This window comes from Cetorhinus maximus, chromosome 19 (genome assembly GCF_964194155.1).
Source record: "Cetorhinus maximus chromosome 19, sCetMax3.hap1.1, whole genome shotgun sequence".
NCBI lineage: Eukaryota > Metazoa > Chordata > Chondrichthyes > Lamniformes > Cetorhinidae > Cetorhinus > Cetorhinus maximus.
In genome coordinates this window covers 35,716,289-35,736,197 of record NC_135897.1, presented here as the reverse complement: position 1 = coordinate 35,736,197, position 19,909 = coordinate 35,716,289, and the positions used below count along the sequence as shown (strand labels likewise).

At 38.6% G+C, this 19,909-nt stretch overlaps 1 protein-coding gene across 10 annotated transcripts in view; it reads left to right on the top strand.

The window, feature by feature from the left end:
• Window positions 1-19,909, top strand: part of LOC144693738 (paired box protein Pax-3-like) — a 90,406-nt gene that overhangs the window by 62,525 nt on the left and 7,972 nt on the right. The window contains exon 8 of one of the 10 annotated variants that reach the window (XM_078563701.1): window positions 17,373-17,380. The exons of the other annotated variants lie outside the window; for them this stretch is intronic. Within the exon in view, the coding sequence (XP_078419827.1) occupies window positions 17,373-17,380 (8 nt within the window). The remainder of the gene's footprint in view (window positions 1-17,372; window positions 17,381-19,909) is intronic. 10 annotated transcript variants of the gene reach the window in all.

Sequence of the window (19,909 nt, the reverse complement as noted above, 5' to 3'; positions counted from 1 at the left end):
TCTAATATTTTAATCACCATTTATAACAGCATCCATGTAAAAGTCAATAAATGTTAGTGTGATTTTAGTTGGAAAATAAATAAAGAATTAACTTGCAGTTCCACATCTGTAGATGTTATCAGCCAGTGTCTGCTCAGAGGTGACAGGCTGAAAGTCTCTGATCTACTTTCATCCTTATAGCTTCTGAGGGAGGACCTTTGTTTTTATGACCCTGGGCTTTAGAACACAGGAAGGATGAGCTAAACCAGGGTTGTTATATCATCACTGACTCATGGGACGAATATGGTACATAAATTGTGTAATTGCAGCAGGTCCCATTTTTCATTTTAATATACCATTTACATGTGCTAATCATTTTCTTTCAAATGCTGCTTTCTTGGAATAAGATTAATAGGTGCAGGCTAACAGCATTGTTGCAGAAATTTTATAAAGGCCATTCTATAAAAAAAATTTAGTGTTCTAAAATAGGCAATGTTTTCTACTCTGTCATTTGATAATTTTCAACAAATCCCAACATTTCAATTACATTTAAAAAACTATTTGGCCTTTCCATGAGATGCTGCAATGCATCTACTTTTCAAGGTTAGTTTTATTTTTGACTATTGTTCTGCAAGCTGCATTCCCTGATTGATAGTGATATAAGCAGTTGTTAAAATATATACACTGCAGTAATATCGCACAAGTCTTTGATCAGAATCCTCTTCTGGTATGTAATCCATCAAGTTTAGTTTTATTACTGTATGGATTAAATGTCTTTTACTGTTTTGAAACCATGAAGGAATCTAGAATTTATGTCCATATTGGTGTGGGAACTAAGTGCCCTTTCACTTCTAAGCAATGATATTATAGGTAATAAGATCTAGTTCAACTCCATGTGATACATAGAGAATCATGGATACACAGGAATGAGTTACAAAGCACGCAGTGTCGAAGCATTTAGATCATGTCATAAACCACAAGACCAAAGCTGGAACAATTTTATCTGCATCATCTGAAATTCAAAGTTATGCTAATGTATTTAACTTTGTTAAAAAATATTTTAAAAATAGGTTTAAAGTATACATTACTATATACTTAGCATAAACTCAGAAAAATCATTACGTCTGAAATACCTCATTGCTTATGACTCTTAATATAAGAACAAGTAAAATAACTTCTTTGTACTTCATCCCTGACTAACATACTTTTTGTGTAGCTTCCAAAGACAGCCTTATTGAGAGTGTCATGTGAATGCAGTTTTTATGTGTGAAAGGTTAAGACTCTAAATGACTTCCCAGTCTTAGAGTCCTTGGAGTTTGTTGCTGATCTGTTGCCTTATGATCTGTGTTTTGAATGAATACATATTTCAAGCCATTGTGACAAAAATATTACAACGCATGATACCAAATGGCAATACTTGGTAGAACAACATTGTACATTTTCTTTTGTAGGGAGCCACTGTTACAAAGTTAATACATCATGGAAAATCTCAGTAGTTTCTTTATGAAAATAGTTTACATGTATTCATAATAAAATTCTTAAATCTAGCTTCTATCCATCAGAAGTATAAATCAAAGAGAAGGAAAACTAGTCATTTCCTACTAGTTCTTTCTGGCCCGATATTCTGCCTCTTCACAACAGCAGGGGTTACCAATCTTCAATAATTACTCTCTAAATAATCTTAGAATGTGCTTATTTAGGCTATACCACAGGATATACCTGAGGAGTGGCCTTAAAGGGACATGATAGTTTAAATGCAATGCTACCCTATCAACTAAATATTAAAGCTAGACTGGAGATTACCTTGACCAATATCATAGGAGACTGGCTGGCTTATTAAAACATACCTGACACATGTCCCTACTGCAATGTAAAAGCTTGTAATTAGGAGATAAATAAAACCTGCCTGGAAGACTTTCCCAATGATTCTCATCTCCCAGTAATGCTGTAAATGTTCTTCAACTGGTACTTCTCCTGAAGGTGCAGCCAATATTGAAAAACCCTATCCTGCCTTTGTGTCACAATACATTGAAACATCAAATCAACTATTTGTTGTTTGATTCCGCTGCTTAACAATTGTTAAGGTCTCCATTTTTGAAATATTATGAGTAACAGTTTTTTCTCCTTTTCTTTCTGCCTTTCATTAACATGCAAGGAGTGTTCTTTAAATTAAAAAAAAACGTGATATCAGTATAAAGTTTCCAGTGCATGAGTAGGAGGGAGTATAACACCACAAATTGAAGTAATTGTCAACTTCATACATTGTGAATTCAAATGGAAGTTTTTTCAACTAGTAGGAAAAATAAAATTTGATCTCTGTAACTGCAGAATTATTGAATATACCCTGTTCCATACTTATTGGATATCTAATTTGTAGTTCCAAATCAGAGTTCTGATTTTTTAAACTAAATAGTTTGTCCCAGGTACTGGAGTAATCCAAATTTTCACTTCTGATTGAGTAACGATGCAATTGAGATGCAACAAATCATTTCATGCAATTTTTCTCTAATTTACATATTGTTTAGCCATATTTTAGTTGATAAGGAAGGGAGTCATAGATATTTGAGAATAATATGTCTGTCAAAAGCAGTATGCTCGCCACTATTTAGCAAACCACAAATTTTTGAAAATTGCATGTCCCACCTTTTCATTTTTTGACTTTGTGATTTTTTTAATACTTGATTTTAGTCTCCAAAAGCATTGATGCAATATCGTACTTAAGTTGTACATTGAACCACTAGGGCAAGTAACTGCAAAGGGTTAAAGAACCTAATAAATAACATCAGTGATACAATACTGTATAGAAAATCTAAATATTTCTGAAACTTCATGTAAAACAAAGGGTAATTTCTTTTATTGGAATAGGCAGCTAGCCTGGCAAGTGGCACATGCCATTTAATGTGGTGGAATAGTACAAATGATCAGACTGGGGAAGGGGAATAAGCAGTTGAGCGAGGAGGCTAAATTCACTGGCCCACTCTGAAAGGGAACACTGGTCAGATAATCAGTGCTACATGTTGCTTGTCAGTAAATTTATCCAAAAATAGGAACATTGGATTCACCTACAAGGTAAAAGGGATTAATGTACAAAATAGAGCACAGGAAAATTATTTGGGGGTACTCATAGATAACTCACTGAAAACAGTGTGTGGCAGCCTTACAAAAGGGCAAAACAACATCTTGAACTGCATCACTGGAGGGTTGAGTTTAAAAGTCTGAGAAAGTGACAATGAACTTGTTCAAAACAAGGTCTGTTCCCCTTCCATCACAAAAATTGTGTATAGTTATGATCACTGTATTAACTGAACATTTTGCAGTGAAGAGTAGGGAAACAAAATTGACACCCTGGATCAGGCAGCAGAGCAATGTGGAAAACCTATGGAAAGTGGGAATGTGTACACCAGAGACCTTACTGAGACATTCTACAGACCATAGAGAAATCTAAAAATATCTTAGGTGTAATCACCCAATCCATTAAAAAATAACTGAGATGAAGAAGATCAGGAAAGCAATGTTTGGCGTCCTGAAGGAACCTAGAGAAACACGGCATTAAAGCATGGCTTTATAAGTGGGAGATCATGCCTGACAAATCTGTTAGAGTTCTTTGAGGAGATAACAAACTCTGTGGAACGGGGAACACAGTGGACGTTGTTTAATCAGCTTGCAGCAAAGCTTTTGATAAAGTGCCACATAGATGACTAGTCCACAAGGACACCCACAGAAAGGAAACTCTCTGGGGATATTTTTAACCTAACCCGATCAACAAGAAATTGACGGGCCTGGATCGTCTGCCTGTTTTACATGTCGCTCATTTTTTTCCCTTTGACTTTAATGGAAGTATTGAGATTATATAAGGTGAAAAAAGCAAGGTAAATGTCAAAATATTTAACAGATCTTTAAAGAGGAAATAGCCTCAAGCCATATACAAAATGCAGTTTTGGAAATCAATTATTATATTTTTTTCCTATTATTTTGACCTGTCAAGGTTTACTCTGACTTTAACAGCTTGTAAAGCAATAAAAAAATGAAACTGCCAGTATTGGTGATTAATCTAGGGCAATGGAGAATCCCACTCCGAATACTTCTGTCAGAAATAGTAAATGAAAGGGTTAATTGCTTTTGACCATCAATGATCCAGCAGTAGCTTGACCCTCTTCTTGATGATGAATGGAGGGTTACTGACCCGCATGTGTTTCGCATTAAGGCCAAGCTTTGCTGTGACATCTTCAAGAGCATTTATCAGGATTCCACTGACAGCATGTTCTGTAAGTGACAGAAAGCAAATGTGTAAGGGTCAGAAAGGAGTATGTCATCAGCTCCTGTATAATACATTTCTGAATCTAAAAACTGTCAGTGGAGTTTGAAACAAGAATGTTAATTCACTGCATGAAAATATGTATGAGGAAGACCTTATTTAGGTTGAAAATAATGAAATATGGTATAGCTTTTGCTAGCAATTTGATTCCTGAGATGATGCACCACAGCGGCAAAAGATGGATTATTAATCTGTGAATAAAATGTATTTTTTTAATACAGTGCAGTTTTCTGGTTCAGAGGAAAGGGAAATGAAATATAATCGTCCATCAGAAAATTTGATTCACTTAACATGGTCTATGGTTTTCACAGATGGGCTTCAGTATTAAAGGCAGCATTCCTTCACTGACTTTACCAGTACCATGGGCTTTTTGTGTGATATCTAGCTGTGAAAATTTTACTGTTTATTCACATCAAATTACTCTTAACGGCTGTGATTTTAATGATGTCAGGAGCAATTTAATTCAACACTTCCTCACAGAATCTGTGCGGGCATTGCAATACTGTTTCATTTACTTCAAATTAGAACTTGATTTCACAAATTTTATGCTAAGAGCCCTTTGTTTCTCTGTCACTATTAAAATGCTGCTCAGTCTCAACCCTGAATATTGTTAAATTGGCACCACTAGAAGTGAATTACGTGATGATTGTGCATTTTACTTAGATATATATCTAGACACCTAATCTAAATATAACGTAAGTAACACGATCATGTTACCTTCAAAGTATTTTTTTACAAATCATAAACAAGCAAAATATTAGCAGAAAACAAAGGAGCATTTAGATAGAATCAAATAGCACAGTGATCCTTTAATTTACATTCCTGTTAGCATATTAGATTCCAATTTTTCTACTTCTATTGTTTTTAATTTGCTTATTCGGTGTTGATTCTAATTATCGATTAATAATTGCCAGTATATAAAAACAAAATAATCAGAATGAAATAATCAGGTAAGGTGTAAAATGTACTACTAATTCTTAATCACCTGTTTTGTATAATCGTCAAAAACCAATTTCACATTCTAGATCTTTCAATAATTTCTCATTACTTCTGAAGAATTCTCTCATTCATGACATTTCATAAACACTAAAATTTTAATTTCAAGATATGAATACTAGGATCATCAGATATTAGATGTTATTTTTAAATCAGCTGATGGCAAATGAACAGTGTGCATGAGAAATGTCTTGTGTGTTTTTGAGGATTTCCCTTTTTTATTTTCATTCAATTAAGTTTGGAGGAGGTACAATCATCTCTCCTGCCTGCCTATTCAGATCAATGCCTTTCTTTGCAGAAATCTGAATTTTTCTAGCTTTCAAATGTAAATGTAAGGGAAACTAACCTGGCTAGGAGAAAATGAGTGACACTTTTCTAGATTTTATTCTGTAGTTATGCTAATAAAAATGTTAATATCTTTGCTTACTGACTTTCCAGCTTCTGTTTGTATCCATTGAATGCCATTCACCTACAGTAATTCAAGTAGCCAGGTTAACAATTTAATTTGCTCTGAAATTACACTGCAGTTCTGAGTCCCCAAACACAGAATTTATCTGAAATTCCTCTCCCTACTCTTTTAAGGAAAAACCTAATCCATTTATTTTAACTGGGTTCGTGCCTGTGCTAAATTAACAGGAGAATTTGAAAGATTTGTGTTAAACAGTCATGTATCAATGTTTCACAGTATAGTTTAAGGGCCTTTGTTTTCAGGTTTTATTTTGCCAATGTAACATTTTTATTGCTTGGATTAAAAAAAAGTATTATTTCAATATAGTATTTAAAGATCATGAATTTAAAAATATAAAGTTTTGTTTCTTCCCTGTCAATGCTCAAAGTTAAAAAGAGTATAATTTACAAAATGAAAGTAATAGCAAAATATTTATGCTGCTTTGTTTCAAGTTCACTTATTAAAATACAGTTAAAACTAGAAATACTGGTAGCTGCTTTGGCTGTGTTTTTGGTGGGGTGGGGGAAAGGGCACATGAAATAGATCGGGTGGGTAGCCTACGAGCTGCCCGCCCACCCTGAGCTGACTGCCATAACATGCGAGGTGGGTGGGTGCTGAAATTGGAAGCCCACCCGCTGTGTGCAAATAAATAATAAAAGGTTAATTAGGCTTGTTAGCAACCCTAATAACCAGGATAATACACTGCTCATGCCAAGATATGGCTGGCGTGGGCAGGCACAGGCAAGACTGGGCAGGCTGTTTTTTGTGGCACACATGAAAAAGGGCTGGTATGAAGCGGGCACCTCTTGTGGTGGGGGGGGGAGGGGGTGTCCTACACGCATCATGGGCACCCCCCTGCCAAGGTGTCACCACTGCCTGGCCTCCAAAACCCACCCCCTGACCCTCCTTCCCCTTCCCTAGACTCTGGGATCCCTCCACACCCTAAGACCCTGGGACTTACCTATCTGGGGCAGGCATGATCATCTTTGTCCTCCTTCTTGCAATCCTGGCAATGTGCACTTCTGAACTCTGGCATTGGCGGGACTGCTGGAGCTGTTGGCCATTCAGATTGGCCAGGAGTTCCTGAGGCAAGACTTACAGCCACTGAGTACCACACTCAACCAATTTAGCTGGCCCCACGCCCCCATCGTATTATGGCTGTGGGGCGGGCTTGTTCTGGTTGTGTCTGCTTCTGGCTGACTTTCCTTCTGTTGGGGGCAGGGAGGCGCTAGGGTTGGGTGAGCAGTCCGCAACACCTCCCACACTCCTCCCCCCCCCCCCCCCCCCACCCTGCAAAATGCAGCCCATAGTTTCCTGTTCCTCAAGCATGAATACTTACCGCAATGTGGCTGACGACTGTGCAAGTAGTTATATAAATTTATAGGCAATCAAAACCTTGTAAAATCTGTAATGGATACCTTCAATCCACCAAAAACAAATGTTTTGAACCCTTCATTTATCATGTTAAAAAAGATGTACTGAAGAGTGAGAAAATTTACAACACCTCTTAATTATTTATTTTTACCAGAGGTTTTAGTGAAGAAAATGAAATTTTCAGAGAATAAAATCTTCCAATAAATATAAATGAATAATTAAGTTATTTGAATAAAGTTAAGATTTTCTACAACTGTTAAAAAAATTGATAATACAGTATTCTTATAATATCCCAAAAATAATTAACACAGCCATGAAGTGTGTCCAAATTATAGTTCTCATTCAAAGCTACAACCGTCTCATTATAGTATTGAACTATTACTGAGCCACTTATCGTAGGCCAGTTGAATGACACAGATCTGATAGGCACATCATATTTGAGATTAATTTTAACACTTGGTGGCAAGTTGTGTAGTTGTTGATTACATTTTCCACGGAGTTGAAGTCATTCAAGGCAGGTTTGTTGATGATGTTCAACATAGACTTCAAATATTGGAAAATGTGTCGAGGTAATTATTGCACTGTGTGGTGACTTAAAACAAGATAGTTGATTTTTATATAAATTTCAGCACAGAAGGAGGCCATTTGTTCTATTGTGTTCTGCCAGTGTGAACAGTTTAACTGGAACTCATGACTCTAATTCCATTCTCCTACCTTTTACTCTCTCCTTTTAAAATGTTTAAACAATTTATTTTTAAATGGAGTCATAGGACAGAAGTTTAACTGTCAATGGGAGATGGGTTTGGGTGCAGGCTGGGGGGTAGGCGGGGGGCGGCTAAAGCTCTGCTAAGTGGTGTCAGGTTGTGAAGCCAATATGGGTTTAACCTGGGTATGTTTACAGGTGAGTGGGAAACCTCTGTGGAGCTATGGGGTAAGTAATTACAATATTTATAGGCCTGGATTTTTGTTCCCAGGTTGGGAGCATGGAGTTTGGATATTTCCCGGCTCCCCAAACCCAACCTGGGAAAAAGTGCCCGGAAGTTGGCATTTTTGATCTGGGATGGCAGGGTTCTCTAGGAGTCTGGTCAGGTGAACCTAGAACGAGTGCAGAGGCTGCCGGGTGCAGAGGTGGAAGGCTTGCCTGTGTTCCAGCACTGTGTTGAAGTTATTAAAAAAAACAGTAAAACTTGGCTCCTCCAGAGCTCACTCCACACACTCCCTCGCCCCCACACACATACCCATGCCCCATCCATGCAAACCCATGCCCCACACACCCCATGGCCCTTTATAGCCCCTATGGCAACTTAGTGGTAACTCATGCCAACTCATGTCCTCCAACCCACCACCCTTTGCCCTTATGCTTACCATGCCAACTCACCCAGTATCCACTATGGGCAGACCTCAGTGGTCATTTATTTGAAATAAGATAATGTTCCAAGTGTCTGTTGCAGACTTTAAAAAAAACTCCACATTCTTAAAATCCCATTAATTACATTTGCATTCATTCAACTAGATAATCCCTTATAAGGACAAATATTTCATTGCAGTGCATAATTCCTTATAAAAACAAGCATTCTAATTCATAATCCCGCTTCAAAGAGTCTATAACACTTGGAGCTGTCAATCAAACTGTGTAATGACAGGCACTCTACTGTGATAATAGAAGGTTGTGAAATCATTCATGCAGCACCAATCCAGTAATGGTAGATCTTAGGTTTGTCAACAGACAGGGTAAAATAGCAAGCAATGATTTTTTTTAAACATGCCAGACATTTTTTTCAAAGGTTTAAAGAGCAGAAGTTGTAAATGCCTCGACAGCTTGACAGCTGCTTTTGACAGTTGCCTTTAACAGTTTATTTTGACCCTTTTGACAGTTCCAATGAGTTTGACAGTCAATGAGTTTATGCAACTTTTTACACACATTGATGCCTACGTTTAACAATCCCGAGGGGCACCTTACCTCCCCAAAGGGGTACCTTTCCTCTCCCAAAGTGCATCTGACATCCCCCAAAAGTGTCCCAATCAGGACCATATCAAAACGGGCATCAAAAAGGGTACCCCACATTTCCACAGGACTCCACAAAGTTTAGATCTGCTCCTACCAGGTCTAATCTGTGTACATTGTGGTCAGAATTTCCCCCTATTGGGGGTGAAGTTCAGGACCGGCACGTAGAGATGCGCCTCTGATCACTGCTCCCAATCGGGGACACGCTGCCATTTTACATGGGCGGGCCAATTAAGGCATGACGCCCACAAGGAAGCGCTATGCTATTCACCTGTCTTGAACTTCATTTACCTCGATCTTCACTTCCCTGTTGGCAGCCTTCACTGTGGCATGGGAGCAGCTTATGCAGCCGCATGTTGTTTCACAAGGCAGTTGGCATGGGCACTGAGATGCTGTTTCATGGAGGTGAAACGCCCGCCCCCCACCTGATCTAAAGGCAGAGGAACACCTCTTTCAACATATGAGTTCAGGCTCTCATGGCATATCATTGCTGACATCTCCAGCGCTTTGGAACAAGACCTGCTTCCTAGTGGATCGGACAGGCATGCATTGTCGCTGGCTACCAAGATGGCCATTACTGGGGGGGCCCAGGGCCCACCCACCCCCCCCCACCCCCCAACCCCGCCCTCATCTCTGGTCTCTGCCTCTGTGTGCTCTTTTCACCTCCAAGGAATGTTTGAAATGGCTTAAGGACAGAACAACACTTGTGGAGTGTGACAGTGAGGCATGAGTATGAAATGGCACAAAGCTGAGGGTAAATGTGGCTGTTGGCTGCTTAAATGGGGATGTAAGGAAGTGCCTGGGAAGAGACGAATGAGTGGAGTTGGGAGATGTGCTGGTTTGTGTAGTACTGTGCAGGAGAATGCTGGGAAAGTCAAAGAGTGTGGAGCTTGGCACCTGAAGGTGATACTCCACTCACCTTTTTCACCCTCCTGAGGTTCTGGACCCTCTCAATGCAGTGTCTCCAGATTGGAGGGACCATTCTCTACTGCTCACTTCCTCGGCCACTTCCATTCTCATCTGTTTGGTTGGACAGGATGGCCTTTTCCTCGTATTCCTGGCAAACATTAGTTCATTCAGTCCCTCAGATCCTCCAGCAGGACCTCCAGGCAAGACTGAGAGACTGGGGAGCAGACTTCCTGCATCTCCTTTCCATTGGGGTGATTGTTGATGCCTCATGAATCAATGTAGTTCAGCCATTCTGACTCTTACCAGGCTTCCATTATGAAAATTCTGTTGACGGATTTGGCATGTCATCCTGCCCACTATCTGTGATTGGTGAGGAAACCCAGAAGCGGGATGCTAATACTGTGGCTGGGGTTAAAGATCCATGGCAAAGCAGACTGACAGAACAAACAGGTTTCCAGCCTATTACTGTCCTCCCCATTGTGTGCGGGTCTGCTTAGAAAAAAATTGGCCCATAGTCTCTGCCTAACAGCTTCATGTGATAAAGTGTTTCATGTTCTATTAAGCTTCTTTGTGAAGAAAAACTTGTAACTTCCCCTTCCATTCTTCAAGGAACTATCCAGTTTATACCCACTTGGTACTAATTCACCAGCTAGTTAAAACAATCTCCTTTGTTACATTTTAGCGACGTTTTAGTTTTTATTGTCTGGTTAAATATTGCCTAGGGAGAATGGATCCCATACCACTTACAGAATCTATCCCATTTTCATTCTGTGTGTAAATTACCTGCTGCATTACCTAGAACTAGATCCAGGACTGCATCTTCCTTGATCGTATAGTATCATGATTAAGGTAACAATCCTGGATGTGTTCCAAGAGCACCTCCTTATTTTGACCTGAACTTTGACTTATCCAGTTTATCTTAGGATAACTAAAATCTAATTTATCCAAATGTTCATATCTGTTTTATTTATTTATCAATCTAATACATTAAACAATCAGATAATTCGTTAGCATGCTAAATTGATACGCTGTAATATGGAATACAAAACTAATGACTAGAAAACTATTCAAAGTAAAAAGGTATTTTGTAACCATAACATGCAAAGTAAAATATACAAATTAAAATCCAATATGTAATATACTTTTTTGGTAAGATTGAGTTTAATCATTATTTTTCAAAGTTATAGCCCAGTGATTACTATGCATTGTAGTGTTTATTTTTATTTATGTAATTCTGTCTAATTTTGAAATGGAATAAATGCCTACATTGATTTAAATTTCATGCTAACAATTTCCCCCTTTAGCTTTCTTTGACGTAGAATTGACACAACGTTTTTTATGTAGACGTATTTTGACTTATTCCAAACAAATCCGCATTCAAGTTATGTAGCGGCCAGAATGGATATATTAAAAATGTAAAATGATACAATGGTTAAAAAAAGGTTGTATAGTCATAGTTAATGTAAATTTTTTTCATATGAAAATATTATGAAGGTTGATGATTGAGACCATATGAGCAGAAGAGAGCAAAATATTTATAACGTCACTGATAAGAAAATGAAAAAAACCTCAATTTGCTAGTAACTCATTTGGATGTACTGGTGCACCATCAGATGTGTACACTCTAAATTTAAAGTTACAAAAGGTCACAGAACAGATTTCATTTCATTCCTCAGATTTACATATAACTCAAGTTCTTACAAGTTCTGTTACAAACCGAAGACAAAATAATATGGTATCAGGTACTTTTACAAAAAAACATAAAACTTGTGATTGACGAAAGCACTGTTTCACCGAATTATAAAGAATTTATGCCATGTGAGTCTATAGTAAATGCACCCAAGGTGTTGTTAACATCAAAGCATTTTACTGCTGTACCAGGGGTAATGAGAATGATACCTGGGTTCTGGTGTTAGTTGATCCTTGTTAGTCAACTGCACTTTAAGGTTGCACATTTGTTATGTAGACTAGGATTGTTTATCTTGAATACGATGATCTCCGTCTGATTTATATGATTTAAGTGTAGATTTTTTTTTTGGTTATTGTCCTAGTCAGTAGCAGCTGGAATAAGTTTGCATAGATGATCAATTTTGTGAACCATGACGACAAATATTACATTTCATGCACTGGGAGCAGTTTGTGATGTTTTCAAGTTTATTTGCTTATTTACTTTAAGCCAGCTGTAGGGCCAGTTGAAAATATTGGCCAGGAAAAGAGAAATTGTATACTTCTTCTTTGGTGTTATCAGTCCCCATACAGTTCTGGGTCATTTGTAAATTAGGAAGAATTTATAATGCTTATTTGATGAGTTCCATAGTTCGGTTTTCAGGTGTTTTCCCTTGTTACAATGGAAGTTTGAATATAATTAAGTCAAATGATTAAATTTAATACTCATATCATTTTAGCTTTTACTACTTTACCTTCCAGCAATCAGTACAGATGCAGCATTAAGGCTTATCCAGTGGAACTTGCTTAAAGTGAACTCGATATAGTGAATTTCCATTTAGAGTGAAACAATTCCAGTCTCCCACTTCACTTACAATTTAAATGAATTTGGAAATACAGCTCTTATTATAATGAAATGACTACCTACCATGGTAGAGCTAATCCTCTACTGTTAGTCCATAAAGTGGAGTCGATCTATCTCACAGATCAATGGAAACTAGTGTCTTGAATCTTAAAGCATATAATCTCCACTCTCACTGAATCTTATACTGTATGTTGAAGATATACTGTAGCAAGCAATCACTAATTTGAATATAATGTGTTCGGGGAGATAAAGCTATGTTGCGTAGTTCTACTGTTGCAGAGTAGAATACCATGAAACGCACAAACACAGGCACAGATTTTCAGGTACTGACTTCTGGCAACTAATAAGACTTCCAAATGATTAGAAAAGTTGATAAGAAAGTGAATTATAATAGGAAGCTATAGGAGATCTTTTAAACACATGCTGTGATGCAGGATCATCTTTTCCAAGCACTGTTGCACACACTAAACGTGACTAGAACTTTAGGTTGCTAGAATAATGTTGCAGATCCACTATGATGTAGGTCTCAAAGTATATTTAAGGTATTTATGACACATTTTAAAACATTGATTCCACTTCAGCCACAGGAAATGGTTTCATGGTATGTATACTTGCCACAGATGCAGTCAATTTCAGGTTAAGCTTAGATCATTCCAAGTTGTCACACTTGATTCCGAGTTGTCACAGGCCACCATCCCAGCAGTTACCCTGGAATTGCAGTTACAGTATCCCCAGCGCTGACTATGCCAGGATTGCTAGGTCAGTGAAAGAGCACATTATTAACATTGAGCTAGCAGGCAGGAGAAGCAGAAACTCCATTTCCTTGCCTTCCACCCTTTGCAAGAAACCATGTGTAGGGACATACAGGGTTTCTCAAAACCTGCAAGGAAGGCTGTGGCCCAGTGTTTCCAAGCTCCGGCATATTTTGTGGGACCTTTTGCTGAACTTGAGCTGAAGTTATGGGGGAGTTCACCAGAAGACCTGTATGCTTTTGGGGACAATGTTTTTTAATGCTGTGTTTTAGAATAGTTGTGGAATGAGCAAAGGCCATAATTAGACTGGCTTCTGATTGCTCATGAAATTTTTACTTGTTGAGACAAGTTGACCAGGTAGTCACTCTTTGGAATATTAAAAATATAATATACAGGAGGCTGTGTTAGCGTTAACTTTTTTTATTAGCACACTAAAATTCTGGACAAAGTACAGTTGCCAAAGTAGTACCATAAAATTGTTTTGGTCAATCCTAAGCTGAGATGTTAACTGTAACTGAACACAAATTTGTTACTGCCTTCAGTTTGTTAAAGGTCAGTAAGCAATGCTCAGTCACTTCCTGATATGAAATGCTGTATAGATTCATGTAAACAAGGGTTCCTTGGAACCAAAACCTCTAGCCTTTCTGTAGAGAATACATTTAACGTGACATAACTAATAAACTGAGATTTAGCTCTTAGCGTTTGCAGAAGTGTTTCAACTGATTCCGACAGCATTTCCCTTGAACACGAGTTGCAGCATTTACAGAAAGGAAACATTGTTTTTGCTAATGCTTTCTAGTATAGAGCTTACATTTCTCTTGTAGGCACAGTTAAGCAATAATGAACAGACTTAAATATCAAATTTTATAAAAGGCAAATCACAGGCTATTTTTGCCAGAAATGCAAACTCTTTTGCAATTGGAATGTGCGTTGAGAGTGTTTGCCGTTTTATAGTGTACAAAAGATCGATACAACTCATATCATAGTAAAGGTACCTATCTCATTCCTTTCTCATTAATATGATTTAATAAGTACATAATACGTTTCCAGGATTTCGTTCAGAATGTCATACAAGCAGATCATAAAATTATTAGCGTTTTGAAAACGATCTGAGGTTAAATTGCCATAAAATTGAAAACCAATACAATCTTTCAACTATTGAGAAGGTTTTAGTTTCTTTCCCATTCATTATAAATTTCACCATGAACTTATGAATTCATCTCAATGCTTAATACCAAGTTAAATGAGTTTTTCCCGTCTTAACTTTGTTCCCAGTGGACATTATTCTATTGAATAAAATGGTGCTTTTTTAGTAATCTCATCTGAGAGAGGCCAGAGGTTGAAAATGTTGGAAAGGTTCTTTTTCAGCGAGAAGCGGTAATGACTGCACTGTTGATTGAATGCCAACATACATATTTAGTTATTTTGTCTGTACCTTGCTTCATAAAGCTTTGCAAAATTCAAAACTGAAAATTGTCAATACTCCAGGAAATTCATCTTTTACTCTCGGGCATTCGAGAATCATCTCTTTACGATGGAAACACCCTGGTACCAGAGGCAGGGGGTGGATGCTCTAGACTAGCCCTGCTTTCATTCAGTACTTGCAGTATGATTTGCTGCAGACTAGTTCTGCCCTTCCTGTAACTCCATGCTTTAAGTGAGAAGGTCACATTGAAATACCTTAACTGACACACTGTGCCTCGAGGCTACTTTCTTTTTCTTGTTCTCAAAGAACCATGCAGAAATTACTAAAATCTAATTATTTTGCTGTTAATCAACTGCAGGTTGATTCCTGGAGCATTCTTATCAGCAGTAAACCACTCAGAGCAGAAAACATTACTCCATAGACTTGTATGGGTTTATCACAAATTGTTCTAAAAGAATTGATTTTTCTGAATTTTTATGCTAAAATATTATTGGAAATCAATGTAAACAGTTAATGAACTCCATAGTCAACCTGCGTTTGAAATAGCTATCACTGGTAGATGGTTAACTTGTGATAATACGGTATTGGCAGGACCACTATCTTAAAACACACAAAAGGTGCATTTAATCCGAAAAAACTTTTATGATCAGGCTGTATAAAATTCTGCATGAAATCATAGAAATTAATTTTTAAAATAATCTGAGTTATCTTTTCAGAAAAAAAACCTCTTGTGACAAATTAAACGAATGAAGTTTCCAAACTTATTCAACAAAAGCCAAACATAAAACATGCTGCACATTTCTGGATCTTTTAAACAAGTTTCCACCTACCCTCAAACTATCTCTGTTCTCCTCCTGAAGGTGCTGACTCAAGCTTGACTGTAGATCCTCAGGAACTAGTCACCCTTCAGAACTTTGTCCGAATTGTCACCCTGGATGTATGAGCCTAGGCTGTGAATGTTAACAAGTTATTGGACTTTTGGTAGTGTTAGAGCTGAGTTTCACCTTGTATGCCATCCTACACCTGTAGACACACATTTTCCAAGTAACATTCATGCAACACAAGGGTCAATCAATGACTACCTTCCATCAGAGATAGCCTTACCTCCTCTTTATTTCCATTGTCACCTAATCCCCCAACCTCAACATCCTGACTAGAAACTTAACCAGATCTGCCACATCAATGATGTCACTACAAGAGCAAGTCCAAAGCTGGGAATTCTGCAGCGAGCGACTAACCTCCAGACTCTCCAAACCTTTCCAACATATACAAGACACAAGTCAGGACTGTGATGGAATACTGTCCACTTGCCTGGATGAGTGCAGCCTCAACAACACTCAAAAAGTTCAATGCCATCCAGGACAAAGCAGCTCATTTGATTGGCACTCTATCCATCATCTTAAACATTCACTGACTCCACCACCATCGTACCATGTCTGCATGTTATATCATTTACAAGATGTACTGCAGCAACTCCTGAAGACTCCTTCGACAGCAGCTCCCAAACTCATGCTCTTTACTGCTGAGAAGGTCATGAACAGCAGGTGCATGGCAACACTACCACTTTCAAGTTCCCCTTCAAGTCATGGACCACCCTAACTTGGAAATATATCACTGTTCCTTCACCGTCACTGAATCAAAATCCTGGAAGTCCCTACCTAACAAGACTATGGGAGTATCTTCACCATACCATTGGTGACAGTTTAAGATGGCAACTCACCACAACCTTCTCTAGGGCAATTAGGGATTGCAAATAAATGCTGACCTTTCCAGCCATGTCCACACCCCACAAATGAACATACAAAAGGAATAATGAATAATGATAGGGTCAAAGTACCTGGTTAATATCGTTCCCCTGACCATTCCAGCCACCCCTACTCTCCTGTCTATTCCAGTGGCACAGTGAAGAAGTATAGTGCACAACTTTCCTGCTGAGATCAATTAACAAAATAAACACCAAAGATCAAATCTACGATCCTGCTGATCTGTAGAGCTGAGTTCAGCACTGGGTAGTGGCATTTACCAATTGAGCCTGAAGTGGCACTAAAACATCAACTGCTAAAAGTATTAAAAATTAAGAGTGCAAAGTTAGCTGCGGGGAAATTCATCCCACTTTATGAGTAAAATCTTCATTCAGGCATTGAATTTCAACATATAAAATCAACTCCCATTGACTGCTAATTTGGTATCTAGGCTCTAAACGTGACACTTAAATATACAATCCTCCTCCTTCCCATTTTATCTCATTTTAATCCTCAACAAACTAAATATGGTTAATCCACTATCAAAACTGTGCCTCGAGGGAGTGGCTCAGTTTAGAAGTTCAATCCATTTTGTGTAAGTAGAAAATTTTGTTCAACATGCTTCATCACATTTGCTTCAATTGAATGACCCGATTGTGGCACAAAGATTTTGATTTAAAAAAAAATAGAATCTCTAGTTTATAGAAAGCCAAGTGCAAATATTTTGGCCTAACTGCACCGATTAGGAAACAGCCCAGTCCCGCAGCAAGTCAATGGACTTTTGGCTGGGCATCCAAATCTCCCATGGCAGGTCCTGCCACAACGGAGCCAGAAAATCCCGGCCAGAGAGAGTTTTAAAATTGAATGTGTTGATTTTAAGTTATCTAAATGTCCAGGCCACAAGGTTGGTTGTTTATGCTGCAGCATTTAATAGCTTGCACAGAACTGGAGGTTGTGTTGCAAAATTTTCCTTGCAAGTTTTCCCTGTTCTGAAAATGCCAAAGAATAATTAGCACTTAAGAAATTGCCTTGGTGGACATTCAGGGTCAAAAGCTGACTTTTTTAAGCAACAGGAAACTTTAAAATATTTAATCCTTTCACTGGCATTCCTCCAAACATATTAAGATTTTGCCTGAGGGTAGATTCATACAATTGAAAGAATACCAAAGCCTTAGGTTATAGAAATATCAAGTAGAGTGTATCGAGTTCCTCTTCAGAAAAAGTAGCATTGTCCCTTCTGAAGCAAAAAACTTACTCTCAATTAAAATTATTCTTATGAGGATTTCACCTTTTCACTGTTATTTGATCCCAAAATTGGTCCATAGATGTAAATTGCTTTTGACAAGAAATGACTCTTCAGTAGACTGCCCTGTCTGTGCCTGTGTATAAACTGGCAGAAATTTTACTTTCGAGTGCTGCTTTTTATGTTAGTGGAAGATGATACTTCACAAATTAAAAGCAAAGAAACACATTCCATTGTAACCTTTCAAAAATTGACAGAAATCTGTAGGAGATGACAATACTCTTTTACTTTTGTGTCTAAAGTTTAATCTGAAACTAAGGGATTTCTTAAAAAAATACAATTAAAAAAAAATGTTTTCTAAAGTCAGCAATTTGAATCACAGAAGTTGACCTTGAATACAAACGAATCATGTATTATCCAGCAGTCTTTCTTAAATTATCAACATCTGGAAAATATAGAAACATTAGTTTGGTTCAAGTGGAGATTCTTCCTTGTTATTGGTGTGTATGGGATGGGGTTGGGGGAAGGGTTGATAGGGTGATGTGTGTAGAAGTCAAACAAACAAGTTCAATGGATCAGCTAGTCTTTTCCTGACCTTCACTTGTGTGTTTGTGTGTACTCCTGGCTTCAACATCCTGGCACAATGACATGGATACCTACCATAATTCCAAGGCCAGGATTTTTCAGTCGGTGTGTAGGGGTGGACTCGACACGTCAGCACGTAAAATGATGCGAGCGTGCGTCCCGAGGTTATCGCGCTGTCTTGCGATGTTTCATTCGGCAGGCGCGCGCTGGAGTCAGCTGTGCGCCCGCCGATATTTATAAGGCCTATTAAGGCCATCAAGGAAGTAATTAAGGTCAACTTTACGCTGTCCATCCAACCTTAAGGCAAAAAGGCCAAGCGGCCTTTACTTTTTTTTAGGAAACCTCATCCACGAGCGGGAAGAAGTTTCCTAAAGCTTTTATGAATTGAATAAAACCATTTTATGAAATATAAAAACATGACCCATCTCATGTCACACAGTCACATGAGGAGGCAAGTTTAATTACATTTTTATTCTGTTTATTTATTTATTTCAAAAGTGCTTCAATCTCCCTGAGGCAGCTCCGTGCTGAAGCGCGCATGCACGAAAGAGCGCTGGCTCCCGCTCCTCCCCCCGCCCGCACAGGTAGCGCTCGCTACCGCTCATGTCTTATGCTGGGTGGGCCTTAATTGGCCGGCCCGCATAAAATGACAGATTGGCTCCGCGACTGCCCCTGCCTGCTCCCGCCGAGCCCGCCCGACACAGGAAAAATTCAGGCCCAAGTCAGTCATTGTTGTAAGGTTGTATATTGCCTCATGAAGAGGCCTAGAGGCTTGTATGGTTGAACAATCGCTGTTTATTAATAACACATAACTATATACACATATAGGATAAGTCTTGACTAGGTGCTATCTCCATGTCGACTTCTACCAGACTCACTGTTGCACTCCACTACTCCCATGTAACTCTCTGCATCATAATGTGGGTGGTTCTGTTTCCCCAGTCCCACATTAATCCTTACAGTCCTGAACACCCTAATGCTATGTCTCTGCATCCCCCAAGTCTTTACCCAAATGTATTTGCAATAATACTTATATGCGACCCCTCCTCCCCCACCACATCTCTGACTTTACAGATTCAGATGGTCTGGAGGCTTTAGGACTCTTCCAGATCTCATTCTTTTCAGCTTTGGAGGAGTGGTAGTCTCAGCTGCTTTGGACTGATTTTGTTGATCTGGAGTTGAAGTTGTGGTATCTGGTGTTCCAAATACTCGGGAGACAACTTCTGGTTCGATTCCTGTGCTCCTTAGTGTTGTATGTTTTCTTTATTGACAATCTGACTTCCTTGGTCGGATACCATGGGCTTATCCCTCTCGTTCTGGAGGGAATGTTCACTCTGTTCGTTCATAGAGTGGGCCGGGTTTTCTTTTTTGGTGGGGTCCGTCATGTTCTTTCTGGAAGTGGAAGTTTTTCCTCCCTTATGTTTGTGTGCTCCTCATCCTTGAGCTCAACCTGCAGTTCGGCTTCTAATGCTGCACTCTGTTTCTTCATGTGCACTTGTGCCTCCCTGAGCTTTGTCTTGATGAGTTGGTGGTCACTTCTCTCCTGCTCCAGGATCGAGCTCATGTTGTGTGTGTGAGCTCGAAGCTCCAGCTTTGTTGCTATAG